At 40.4% G+C, this 14,230-nt stretch overlaps 1 protein-coding gene across 1 annotated transcript in view; it reads right to left on the minus strand.

Moving 5' to 3' along the window:
* Positions 1–462: 462 nt before the first annotated feature.
* CFAP44 (cilia and flagella associated protein 44) overlaps positions 463–14,230 on the minus strand; it is a 135,167-nt gene continuing 121,399 nt past the window's right edge. Inside the window, exons 29-35 of the mRNA XM_073893479.1 lie at positions 13,587–13,697; positions 12,183–12,313; positions 9,914–10,030; positions 8,707–8,908; positions 4,686–4,846; positions 3,414–3,548; positions 463–977 (exon numbers count right to left, since the gene is read on the minus strand). Of these exons, the coding sequence (XP_073749580.1) occupies positions 786–977; positions 3,414–3,548; positions 4,686–4,846; positions 8,707–8,908; positions 9,914–10,030; positions 12,183–12,313; positions 13,587–13,697 (1,049 nt within the window). The 3' untranslated portion in view covers positions 463–785. The remainder of the gene's footprint in view (positions 978–3,413; positions 3,549–4,685; positions 4,847–8,706; positions 8,909–9,913; positions 10,031–12,182; positions 12,314–13,586; positions 13,698–14,230) is intronic.

A 14,230-nucleotide genomic window follows, 5' to 3' on the forward strand; every position in this document is an offset into this window, starting at 1 on the left:
CAAATGACTCGACTAGAACCCGGAAGAAAATGCAGAGGACATGAAAAGCTATGGGGCTACTTAGAATACTGCAAACACCTTCAGAGAAAAGCCACCGTGTTGACCATTTTGCAAAACATACTCCTCTGCTCCATTCAGAGCTGAGGAGTTTGCCAAAGCCAGGGGTGATTCAGGAAGCTGGGTAGTCTCTAGCTTTCGGCCGATCCAAAGCTAACAGCTCTGTCTGCATTTCATGCATCCTGAGCCCTCAAATAACTGCTCTGTGGAGTTAACAATGTCAGAATTCTGATTTGCATCTCATTGTAAGATACTGTTGGCAGAATAGCTTGTGCTTTTGGTTTTTGTTCTCAGGAAACACTGAATATCAGAGTTGATTTTCCAAGGACTGAAACAAGCAAGCTTTCTCACAGATTGCTAGTTATTCCTGCTGATGGCTAAAAATTCAGATAAGCAAGAGACAAATTTCCTAAAACAAGATATATTGCAGATGCTTTCTTGCCATTTTGAGATACATACAGCCTTCTGAGACTCCATATTCAATCCAGTGGGTTCCAAACAGATCTAAAATGGTTCAGTTCAATAGGAAATAGATGTTGGGTGCTAGAGTCCGTTCTAAGATAACCAAATTGGAGAAAAGTTATTAAAACTATATGAGTGGATCTGGTCTTAGACTTTTAAATAAATTCACTTTAAAATAATAGGACTATTGCAGCCGGCAAGGAAACAGAACTTCTGGTAAGTTGTATGTCGGAAATCTTGGACGGAGTTGAGAGAAAAAAGCAAACTTAAAGGCCGATGGGCTTCATCTCCTTCTCTTGTGGAGGCTGAATGGGGGGAAGGATAAGACCGCCTTTCTTACGCAAGAGAGCAATCTCTTCCTTTAAGGCCACAATCCTTTCTGCCTGGAGTCGGATCAATTCAATGACCTTCTCTCTTGCCACAATGTCCGCTTTCCGAGGGCCCTGGAAGGCATTGCCCTGTTAAAAGAAAACACCTCCCTGCTTTAAGCATCACGCGTAATGCGAAAAATTCCCCATTCTTATGTTAGGAGTGCCTATCTTACCGTCAGTTGCTTCTTATTTTAAGGGGCCTTCAATTCTTCCACTGAAATCCCACCATTAGAAATGTGCCCCTCTGGCTAATGAGTAACTCTTAAAATGCAAATCCCACTAAGCTAGCTATCCTTCATTCCTACTGTAGAAGGGCTCAGCCCTGGAACCATAAAAGACGGGGTGCCCCCTTTTTCTATACAGCCCATATTTTGTTTCCCAAAAAGGAAATCTCTATTTGCTCATCCGATTCCTTCTCTTGTCCAGCCAACTCCTGCTTATGCTCCAGACATCACTTTTAGGGAGTCCTTTGTCCTGTGGACCAGATTAGGATTTCCTGTTCTGTGTTCTTTCAGAACATCCATCATAAATCATTGTGATTATGAGACTAAACCATTAAAATTTATATCTGAGACTCCTTTTTTAGGTTGAAAAAGTGGCAGTTTCATATGGTTCAACCTAAATGCCTGTTTGAGTTCTTGTAAGAGCCTGTGCCTTTAAGAGCTAGATGGACCTCACCACTCTACCCAGCACCTGTCCTGGAGCGTGTTACATAAGGACATGCTCAAAAAGCTTTGAATGCATGTTAAAGGGAAGAAGACGCTTATGTAGTATATCCATTCTGTGCTTAGAGCGGAGGCAGCCATCATGTGACCTCGAAGGAAACTCCAAAGCATCACTGAGAGAATCAGAGAGCTAATGGCCCTGGCATCACAGGCCCACTAAGCCAAAAACCCTCAGTCATCACCTCCAGACTTCTTGTTAGTGAGGAAAATGACCCTATTTAAGCTACTCTCCACAGGGCTTTTGGCTACTTGTAGCTAAACCCATGTCTCAGCTCATGGCATCACTCCAGCTGGTCACTTTGAAGTCACCTTAACTTTCCCTCATTTTCCTCACCATATCCAGTCAAAGTTTGGCTATTCTTTGAAATGTCTGATCCTTTTTTGTTCTTGCCATCTATGCCTAGACTGTTGGAAGAATAATAGCAATGGACTCAGCCTAGGAGGTGGACAGACCTTGGTTTAAAAACTAAGCACTATTCATTAGCTCCGAGGCAGTTACTTAACTACTCTGAGCTTTGGAAAGTAGTATTTTGAGACTAGTAGTATGAGACATTCCACGTAAAGAGACTATACATGAAAATCTATTACTTTAACACCAAAAAAATTATCTATGTGAAGATATGTATGTAAGGATCTGCTATGGAAAGAGACATATACTATTTCCTTTCCCATTTAACTGATCTTCTACTCAAACACTTCGGACTCTTTTCTCCAATATATCTGGACTTATCAAAGCACAAAAGCCAACAAGTGTGTATGACTGCTTATTCTATGAAGATCGTGTTTAGGCATTAACCTTCTGGAACACTGTCCTGATTCTTAACTCGAAAATTCTTCAGTGGATAAAGGGCCCTCAATACTCAGATTTCTAGTATCCTCTCATACCGAATTTCCAATAATAAACCTCCCAAATCCTCTTATTCATTCTTTTTTCTAGACTTGTGCTTAGACAGGTAGTTCTTAAACTCTAGCCTGCATCAGAATCATCTGGAAGGCTTGTTAATGTAGCTGGCTGGGCCCCTCCCCCAGAGCTGCTGATTCAGTAGATCTGTGGGTGGGGCCCGAGAATTTGCATTTCTAATAAATTCCCCAGGTGATGCTGATGCTGTTTTTCAGGGGACCACACTTTGTGAACCCCTGGCTTAGACCATTTCCAGGATGCTTAAAGAAAACCAAGGGAAACAATGGGTGTTTTTGCAGATACTTCTCTAAGAATATGACATATATTTTAAAGCGTGTCGCATATGTGTTAGGTTCCTAAAGGACACCTCACCTAGGTGAACCTTGAATCAGGTGAACCTGCATTAAATAAGTTATCCACCATATACTATGTATTAAGTATTATGTCAGGATCAATAAATATTATATAAGAAAAAGTTGAAAGCCATAAAAAGTAACAAGTGTTTTAATAAAGTAATATGAGATCCCACAATTAAAGATACCCACTTTAAATCAAATGAAATAAACAAATATTGGAAATGGGTATTTGTTACCAAATTTAGGGATTATTTTGGTGCCATTTGTACCTAACTAACCTTACCTCTCCAGGGCTAAGGCAAACCCCATAGATTAGTACATATGTAAACTCATGGCACCCAAAAGGCGTACAGTAAAACTAGTCCCTCAGGCTCACCTATAAAGTAGGTACTAGCAACTTCATGTCCTCAGGGACCCAGGTGGACTGGAAGTGGCACAAGATCAAGGTTTGTTTAAATGCCAGTACTTGATATTCCTGTGAAGAGCTACCTTCACAGAGCTTCCCCAACTCTGATAAAAGGTCTGAAGAAAAGCAACATACCTGCTGGTTCTGTAGTGTATTCAACTGAGAATCAAGTTTCTTCTTTTCAATACATAAATCATTCATCTGATGAAGCTTTTGAGTGTGTTCCTTTGTCTTCATCATCAACTCCCATCGTACCTGAGCAATCTTTTCCTGCCAGGACAGGAAGATACAAAATGGGTTAATAAGAGAGGAAACAGAAAAATACATGTCCAGATTTGATCAAAACCATTCAGCAAATATGCATATGAAAAAACATAATCGAAAATCACTATGAAAATGCAACCAGAGCCAACTGTACTGGCTCTGGTTCAATTAGAGAAAAGAAGAATGTAGGTGTGCTCAAAGATACAAGGAGGTAAAAAAGATAGGCATAGGTATCACTTCATGGTTGAAGAATGAAATCAGTATGCAAACTGAGTGCTGCTATTCATTACTTAAAAGGAAGAATACTAATTTAAGCAGCAAACTTTCATATATTGTTCTTTCCCCAGGCTTGGCCCAAGATCCTCAAGTAGCCAGCTTGAATGGCCATACATCTCCTGGTGGCTTTCCTTTGTTCTCTTACTGCTCCAAAAATTATTTTAGACTGCACATATTATCTCCAGCATTCCCCTCCCTGAAAATCTTGGATAAGCAAAGATGAGACAAGATGACACTAGGAACCTCTTCTCCTGCCCTGTCTACTGATAAGACAGGAAACTGGAGAAGTCATAACGACTTGGGGGCTTATAAAATCTTTATACAAGCTCCTATCTTTGAATCTGGCTACAATTGGGACACTGCCTCATCTAATAGCTCAGGGAACAGTGTAGGCATTAACATCTTCTAAGACCCTACCAGCGAAATAGTCCATACCTGGTTATAGAATTTATTATTTAGAGATGTTTTCTAATTTCCAGATATGAACAGCCTGTAAAAGCTACAGGGAGCACTACCGCTGCGATCCTCAGAGCACGGCGGTTCCACCTCTAACACGGTCAAAGCATTTATTTATACGTTATTGTAGACCTCAGAGGGGAATCCTGGTCATAGTCCATGCCATTTTGTTATATTTTCATGTACCCAGGACCCCAAAACCTAGTGCTGGTGCTTTCACCCCAAGACAGACAAGTCCCTTCAACTAAGTGAATGGTCAGGATGCTGAGACAGGCTTAAGATCATGGGGGAGCTGAGCGGGGCCCACAGACTCGTCTCTGGCTGCTCAGATGCTTCGCAGGAACCACGGACAGTGTTTCTTGCCTTGACCCACGTTCAGCCAAGGCAGGTCACCTGTTGTCTCAGCCATACCTCCCACATCTTCATTTCCTTTGCATTCGTTAGCTCCTTTCGAAGTTTTTTGATCTTTAGTTCTTCAAGCGTTGTGTTCACAGAAAGTGTCTGAAGGGCTTCTAGGTCTATCACACGGCCAAACTTGCTGATCATTAGCTGATGGACCGTTTCTTCCATTTCTAAAGAAAGACATCACTGTCTTAGGTTGTTCCGTGGCCCCCACTGTTATTAAATGAACAATACCAGTAGCAACAACATTCCAAAGAACAGGTGGATGTTCAGAGGATGGTAAAAGATTTTGTGTTACCAGTTGACTTGTCCTCTGTGACTCTTCGGCAGCTCCTTTCCTCACTTAAAATGCCCATTTCTGGTTGTCTTTTCATCCACTTGAAAATCCTGTGTAAAGCAGACTCCGCTTTCCCCCAGATGCTTCCACCCTCTGCTGTGCCCCTCCTCAGACTGTCAAGGGCCCCAACTGGACGAGGGACTCCTTAGATTTTTTTTTTTTTTTAGTTACTGATCTCTACGGCATCTCGTGGTAAGAACAGAGCAGGCACTTAGAGGAAGTTTCCATCATACTCCAAGTAAAAATTAAAGTCTGATTCTCAAACATTCCAGGCTCATTCTCATCTCAGTTCCCACCGACTGGAATGTTCTTCCCCAAATAACCACATGGCTCCCTCTCGCCAGCCCATTTTCTGAAAGCAAGTTGTAAGGCTCATTTCCAATACACTCAGTTCTGAAGGGGTAACCAAGGTCCTCGTGCTCTAACCAGGGAAAACCACACCTTACCAGTATGCCACCTTTCCAGGGAGCAGTTTCTGGCTCCTACAGACCTGAGCACTCTTTCCGGTCCCTTCTTAATTTTTCTTCTTAGCAATGATCTCCATCTAACATGCAATATATCTTACTTTTGTTTACTTTCTTTCCTCAACATGAGAACCCTGGAACTTCTAGGGAAATTTCCATTTGTGGGATCTGAGCCCCCCAAGAAAATGTAATTCTTGTAACAAGACTTTCTCAGGTACCAGACTGTCCCCTAAGTGAAGTCCGAAGGCCCTAAGGTATCAGAAGATGATACAGTTCTGCAATGGTGTGGAAGTTTGTATCTGGTGTCATTGTTAGGGTTTGACTATAAGGATATAACTGGCATGACTGCTGTTGTGCATGACCCGGGAAGGCCTGTTCACTTGTATTCTGTGTGAGTATAGTCCCCATGGACTTGTGTAATGTGGCGGCCATGATAATCAGTGATGCAAAAACGAAATGATGCTTAGATTATTTGCACACATGTGCTAGCCTGTGGCTGCCTGCTTGGCCTCAGTAAGAACCTTGAGACTCCCTCCAGCTAGTGCCCTCTCCCATGACAGCCTCATGTACTAGGACGTGGACTCTGGTCCTTGCCATTCCCCTGGTGGAGCCAGCCTAATGCCCTTCTCCTGATTTGATTAGGCCAACTAGTGTTTACCAGGGACATAAAGCCTTCTGGGATATTTACCACATGCCTTCTCCATGGCCAAGAGCTGTGTTCTCCTTGGAATGAAGTGAACTTATTCCTTCCCACCACCATGTTCTAGACTCTCCTCTTCTTGTTCACTGAGTCTATGGAAGGAGGAAGGCAACCTCAAGCCAACTGTGGTGTTTCTCATCACTGCTAAGCCTTTGTTCTCTGGCTTACAGAAAAGGAACCCACTCCTAGTTCCACCTTCAGAATCAGGAAAACTTTAACCAGACTCACAACTTGCTTTTCAGAAAATGAGGTGGGGGCGGGTGGGGAGAAGAACTGAAAGTTGCTGAGTAAAACTTATACCACATGGAACTATTCCCTTTTATTTCCATTAACACTGAAAATTTGCATAATTCATTTCATCTTCACACATTTTTCCAAAATGAAAGTTTGCCCAAACTGAAACAAGCTTCTTTCCTTGTTTTCATACTAGTTTATTCCTTGGTTTGATGAATAGTACTTTCAAATATAAACAACATTCATGGCCTACTGAAGCCAGAGGAATGTGAAGTACATGAGAAGCACTGGGACCTCAAGGCTTACACCTGACAAAACTGTGTGTCTCAAATCAGTGTTATTTAAACATGCAGTCCTAGTATGTATTTTTTATTTTATAATCCAGCTGCTCATGAAGGCAGAACCAGCTGCCCATGAAGGCAGAACCATCAACACTCACTGGAAACAGGTCTCTACAAATCCAAGCAACTTGGATTGGTTGACTAGTTGACTACTATAGGCTTCCCATTTTTTTTTCTTTTTCAAATTAATATATATATATATATATATATTCAATTGTAAAATACATAACATAAAATGTATCATTTTAAACATTTTTAATTGTACAGTTCTGTGGCATTAAAATAGATACTAAGATATTAGCAATATTGTTGTTTTTATTTTTAAGATTTTATTTGTTTATTTGACAGAGACACAGTGAGAGAGGGAACACAAGCAGGGGGAGTGGGAGAGGGAGAAGCAGGCTTCCCGCCGAGCAGGAGCCTGATGTCCACATCATGACCTGAGCCGAAGGGAGACGCTGAATGACTGAACCACCCAGGTGCCCCAATATTGTTGTTTTTAAAGTTGGAAACTTCACAACTTACACTTCTGTTCCATATATCAAATATTTGAAATGTATTTTAAAGGATAATAATCTTTATACTGTGCATCTTATAATATCCACAACTCCAGATAGATTAAAAATGCAAATATGAAGAACACTACTAATAGAGGACACTATGGACAAAATATCTTTATGATCTCAAAACAGGAAAGGATTTCTTAAGCAAGATATATACACAGACACAATGCACAAACCACAAATATTGATAAAATTAACTATATTAAGATTTTAAATGTCTATATCCCAAAAGGATACACTAAACAAAGTAAAAAGGCAAGTCACAAGAAGAAATTTGAAGTGCCTTAAAAGACAGAATATAGAAAGAACTCCCTAAATCAGTAAGAAAACAAGTAGAAGTAAAAAACTGGTAAGGTTTATAACAGGCAAGTTACAGAAAAGGAAACACAAATAAATGGCAAATAACTAATGTACGTGAAGATATTTAACCTCACCAGAACCCAGGAATCATGAATAAAAACCACAGTGAAATACAATTTAACATCCACCAGGCTGGCAAATATATTAAAGTCTGACAGCATCAAATGCTCCTGAGAATATGGAGCCTGAGCCGTTCTCACTGCCAGGGAAGTGGCAGGCCGGGGTGGGGGGGTGGGGGGGGAGGGTTGGAGATAAAATGATACAACCACATTGGAGAGCAGCTTGGCAATATACAGGAGTGCCTGCCGGAAATGCGTAACACCCCTCTACAACCCAGACACCCCAGTCCTGGGGATTCACTTTCTCCCGTGCACAAGGAGATGTGTACAAGATTTACTATAGCTCTGTCTTCATGAAAAATTAGAAATACCTGAAATATCCATCAACAGAAGATTGAAGAAAGAAGTTCTTTCAGAGTCCTACAATGGAATATTATCGTAACAGTTAAAGTGAATAAATTACAGCAGTATGGATACCTCTCAAAAATTGGTTTAATGAAGTGAACTGCAAAATGATATGAATAATATTACAGTTAAAAACATGCAAAGTTGTTCCATATGTTGTGTGTGGATACATACATATGCATATGTGCTCACCTGCCAGTTGACCCTGGGGAAGGGCCTAGGGGAACAGTAGCAGAAAGAGGAGGGCCTTCAGTTGTATGGGCAATGTTTTGATTCCTTAAGCTTGGCGGCTAGTTATGTTGCTCTATATTTCATCATGCATAAAACCTTTTAAACTTAAGAGAAACAGTTTCTATGATAAAGGATTTATTCTTTTAAAACAAGAACGTGACCATTCATTCAGTGGTATCAGGAGAGATGGTAGCTAGGAAGACGAGCAAGTGTTTCCTTGCTCTCAGTGGTTCTGATTCTGTGATAACTTACTGTTTTCAAAGCTGGAGGTTGTCACTTAATAGTTCCCTCTCTTATCAAGATAGTACGGGATAACCCGTGGGCTTATTTACTCACTGCTTATAGTTTTTGCCATCTCTCTCTTTTCTCGGATAAGCTGTTTGCGCCTCTCCCGGCAGTCCTTGTTAAGTTTTTGCTGCTTGGAATTTTCTTCATGGAGCTGTATGATTCGTTCTTGGAGCCGTCCCAAGGAATGGTTAGAAAAGACCAAGGTTCCAGAAAGATCATTAGGAATTTCTCCAAATGCTACATACTCTACCTATCAAAACCAAAACAAAACCAAGATCAAACTAAATGTAAGATCATAGAAAGCACTTCCTTTTCTGTCCCTTGTCCCTTGGACTTCTGTCATTCCCACCACTGAGTAAGGTAAAAGAGCTGGAGTTGCCTTCAGATAGTAAGCCACATTATGTCCCTGTAGGGACAGCAAATCTTCCCCCAGACCATGCCTATTATCTGCTGCATAACCATGGAACAAACATGTCACGGTGGGTGTAGTGTAGGCAAATCGCTACATAAAGCCAATCCAATTTGGGTCAGGTTACACAAAATATATGTGAGGCTGATCTAAGTTTTTTCTTCTAAAATACAGCTTTCTCTCTTTACCTGACAAAATAGGGTACAGAATGCATCTCTGCACCTTAATATAAGCTGTAATTCTAATGAGTGTGGAAATGAACCAAGAGGCAAGAAAAAGAAAGGACATTTTACTTTTGTCTTGCCCTCCCTCATTAACAAGCAGAGATTATGATAATTCTTGCATCATTAATTCATGTCTATTTGAAGATGGTGTGAAAAGATGTGCACAAGATCCAAGATTTCAACTTCCAAACCATTCCATTCTTAAGTCATAAGCTCCTTGGGGCACCTGGCTGATTCAGTTGGAAGAGCATGGGACTCTTAACTTCGGGGTCGTGAGTTTGAGCCTCATGTTGGGGTGTAGAGATTACTAAAAATAAATAAACTTACTAAAAAATAAATTAAAAAAATTAAGTCATAGGCTCTTCATTTCTTCAGACCTGAAACAATTCATTGGCCTTTGGAAGTGATAATGGGCCATCGGGAAATACATATGTTTGACTCTTACTCTTTCACAACAATTTGAGAATGTATAAGAAAAGCTGGGGCATCATTATTCAGGTAGAATTCTCAGCAAAGGGTTGCATTTCTTCCCACAAGTGACCCAAGAATCTTTTCTGGGAAAGCCTTGTTGTGGTGGCTCTTCTGCTCAGACAGGGTGGCGCATCGTCTCCAGACTCATCACCTGGTGGAGCTTGAGTGGAATCACGACCAGCAGTTCATTTAGCCGCTGCTGCTTCTCTCGTTGGTAAGCCTCCAGGGCCTCCTCAGCTACATTCAGGTTAGCTGCCACAACTTTCACCTGTGGAGAGCCCCATGTGTGAAATGTGATAAATGGGGACATCTTGGGAGATGAGCAGGACCTACTCTGTTGGGCTATGATTAAATGAATGATCCCAGTTTGCAGCCCAGGGATATGTGCTATTTTTTTCCTGCTAAGTCATGATCCACACTACTTTTTCAATCATTCCTATTCCCCAGTACTAAAGGGCTCATGAATAAGAGTTCAGATGTCCTCATCTCCCTTTTATTTTCTGCATGAAAAGTACCTCTCAGCATGGAATGTCTTTGTCAAGATGGTGGGAATCTCATTGGGCCATCAATGACCTCAAAAAACAAAAGGAAAAAGCCCTTTAAAGCAACAAAACTACTAACTACAGTACTCATAAAGCACGTTCTTCATCTAAAAAACTTGAAAGTTTTCCAAATCATTTTCCATTTGCAAGAGGAGAAGCAATCTATCAAAAATATTCGTGAATATGAACTCTAAATGATACTTTCCAGCCACTGGATGCACTCAGCCGAAGAATTAAATGAAGTCAAAGAAGGACTTCTCGAGAATGATGCCACTATTGATTGTCTACTACTGCTACACCATTTGGGATGTGAAAAATTTCCTCACGTGTGTTGTTTTAACAATTCAGTTAACTCCTGCAAGGTGACCCAATTAATAGGGGGCATTTGTGATCAATTAAATAAGATCAAGATATCCACTTATCTATTTGACAAAATTGGTAATTGGGGATCCTATCTAAGGCATGTGATCATAATTTTGGGCCTAATACTTGTTTCATGTTCATCCTTTTGCATGTGCTGATGCATGTACCGTTTGCTGCCCATCATGACCCCCTGGAGCCATACCACAAGCCCCTGGGCCGACCCCTGGAGAGATTCTAACTGCCCTACAGCCCGCGGCCCCATTTCAGCAGGAGAGCAGCCACAGCGGTCATCGTCCCATTCCCTAAGGGCAGTTAAGGTTACTATTCCAGGGGGAGGAATGAGTAAGGGACAGGCAGGTCTAAGTAGGGAGAGATAGATAGGGGGCTATGTGATCAGGCTCAAAGAAATCCCAAAAACGTGAGGTGTGGGGAACCCAGAGATAAGGGGACAAACTGGACCACCCTGCCCTAGGCGTGGGGGGGTGGGTGTCTTTTTTATGATAATCGCCTGTGACCAACAAAGAATAACCAGACCCTAAAAAGGAAGTAAGCCATTGAAGGTCTTATCACTAGTCCTTGCTCAATGGTGATATCAATAGAGATGTTAGAAGAATTTAAGTTCCCTGATTAGCTTTCTATAAAAGACTAACCCTAAGGACCCTCAGTGGCAACCCTGTCCGGACCCCTCTCACTCTGTTTCTATTTATTTTTATCTTACTTTTTTTCATTTCTGTTTTTGTGAATGTTTCCTAATATACAAAATACATTAGTACAATAGTTCGTGAATATAATTTGTAAATAAATATACATATATTGTATACAAATGTTTTTTACTTATAGAAGTATGTAATAAAAAAGTTTGGAGATCAATGATTTAGATAAAGGAAGGTCAACCTTCAAAAGAACCAACAGCCCCTACCACAACTGTGCTTGAAGAGGAAAAACTTAAAATATAACACTTAAAATGTTTAGGGGCACCTGAGTAGCTCAGTCAGTTAAGTGTCTGCCTTGGGCTCAGGTCATGATCTCAGGGTTCTGGGATCGAGTCCTGTGTCAGGCTCCCTGCCAAGCAGGGAGTTGGCTTCTCCCTCTGTCTGCTGCTACTCCTGCTTGTGCTCTCTGACAAATAAATAAAATCCTTAAAAAAATAAATAAAATGGGGGCACCTGGGTGGCTCAGTCAGTTAGGCGTCTGCCTTTGGCTCAGGTCATGATCCCAGTGTCCTAGGATTGAGCCCCGCATCGGGCTCCCTGCTCAGTGGGAAGCCTGCTTCTCCCTCTCCCACTCCCCCTGCTTGTGTTCCCTCTCTCACTGTCTCTCTCTCTCTCTCTGTCAAAAAAATAAGTAAAATCTTTAAAAAATAAATTAATTAATTAATTAAAATAAAATTAAATAAAATGTTTCTTCTCTGGGGAGAAGGCCTAACTCATGTCATTTCTATGAAACAGCAGTACAGTAGCTGGGAGGATGGCTGGCACGCTGGGAGAGGATAAATAAGTAAGCACACCATCATACTTTTTTGGATAGTGTATCATGTTCCTTTTTGAGGTTATCGATAATTTTCTTTTCTTCAACTAAGGCCTCCTCAATGTCCAGCCTTTTCTCTCGAAGTTGAAGGGCCAATTCAAAAAGACCCACATCACAATCTGAAAAGACAGTCAAAATTAAAAGAAACCCCATTGTCATGGAATGTACCGATATTAGAAGTGTGGACTTTGGAGCTTCAGAATTAATAATGACCATTTGTTGGTCCACTCTAGCACACTTTCACTCCACTTCAGGCTCCACTGTTCCAGGTGGAAATTATTAATAATATAAGTAATCCTGATAGTACTTCTGATACCAGCATTGACGTTCCGAGCAGTACCGTGAGCCAGGCTTTCTGTTTAGGCCTCCTTTTATGTACGTTCTCTCACTCAAGTCTCCTAGGCCCTTGCAAGGTAGAAACTATTGTTCCCACATTATAGGTGAGCACCCAAAGTCTCAGAGAAGTCATGTAGCTGATATGTGACACAAAGGAACTCAGGTACAGTATCCCTGTATTAATTTCCACTATATCACACCACAGTCCACCAAGCAATAGATAAAGAAGGTGAAAATAAGAGTATTACAGTGGAATTTAGAAACTTTAGTTCTAGCCCTAGTTCCACCACCAAACTAGCTGTGGGACTTTTTTCAGGCCATTTAATCCTGCTGTAAACAAGGATTGTTTACAAGGATCCTGCTGTAACAAGTTGCATTATAATCTTTCGAGCTCTATTTCACTCATACATATGATTTTAGGAAGACTCTTGTTTGCAACATTAAAACGGGATTTAAACTTTACTTGAAATTAAGCTTTAAAATTTTATTTAAAATCTATATAAAGTGGCTACAAAAAATAAATTTCATACTAAAAAGAAGTTGTTTTTTCTGTACTGGACTATTCATCTATTGAGACTGTGAGAATATTGGTCTGGCTGCTTCAGACTGGTTTTACCAGTGAAAACAGTGAATATAAATTGCTAAGCATCTCCAGGAAACCGACACAAAGTACCCTTACAAAACGGATTTTAAATATGAAAATTTGAATGGGTTTGTCAAAAAGAGAAAGCTTTGTAAAAAAAAAAAAAAATACATGCATGCGCGTGCGCACATGCACCCACACACTGCGATCTGTTATTTCTGCATAATTTGACTTTGAACCAACTATAAGTTATCTGCAAATTATTTGTCATTCATAAATGACTGCCTAAGGGAAAAGAAAATAAATCATCCAGAGAGCCAAATAAAAGTATTCATTAGACTACTTCATAAAACTTCAACCACGCTCCCCTTAAATTTTATTATAAGACAACCGAGAAACCACAAAAGGATCTCCTTGATATTATCAGTCCATATTCACACTTCACAGAGAACATATGGTTTTCTCCAACTTACTTGTTGGGCAAATAGAATCATCAAAAACTTCATCTTCAGATCCAGACTCATCTTCATCACTCTCTAAGCTAGATTCTTCTTCACTTGATTCATCACTATCTTCATCTTCATCTAAATAGAGAAGAAGGCATTATTAATAAGCAGAGAAGTTCCTGTGTTAAGATAAATCTCAGATTTTAAAAATAAAGGGTTTTTTTCAATGAGTTAGTCACTAGGAAAATAACAGGTAAGGCAGGCAATGAGTCAATATTTTTAGAAGAGTTTAAAATGGTTAAAGAAAATATTACCCAAAGAAATCTACAGATTCAATGCAATCCCTACCAAAACACCAATAGTATTTTTCACAGAACTAGAATGAATAATCCTAAAATTTATATAGACCCACAAGAGACCTTGAATAGCCAAAGCAATCTTAAAAGAACAAAACTGGAGGTATCACAGTCCCAGATTTCAAGATATACTACTAAACTATAATAATCAAAACAGCATGGTGCTGGCACAAAAATAGACACATAGATCAAGAGAACAAAATAGCCCAAAAATAACGCCACCCTTATATGGTTGCTCTATGACAAACGAGGCAAGAATACACAACGGGGAAAACACAGTCTGCTCAACAAGTGGTGCTGGGAAAACTGGACAGC

This window comes from Callorhinus ursinus, unplaced genomic scaffold, assembly GCF_003265705.2.
Source record: "Callorhinus ursinus isolate GAN/ISIS: 27379988/994484 unplaced genomic scaffold, GSC_fseal_2.0 scaffold1, whole genome shotgun sequence".
NCBI lineage: Eukaryota > Metazoa > Chordata > Mammalia > Carnivora > Otariidae > Callorhinus > Callorhinus ursinus.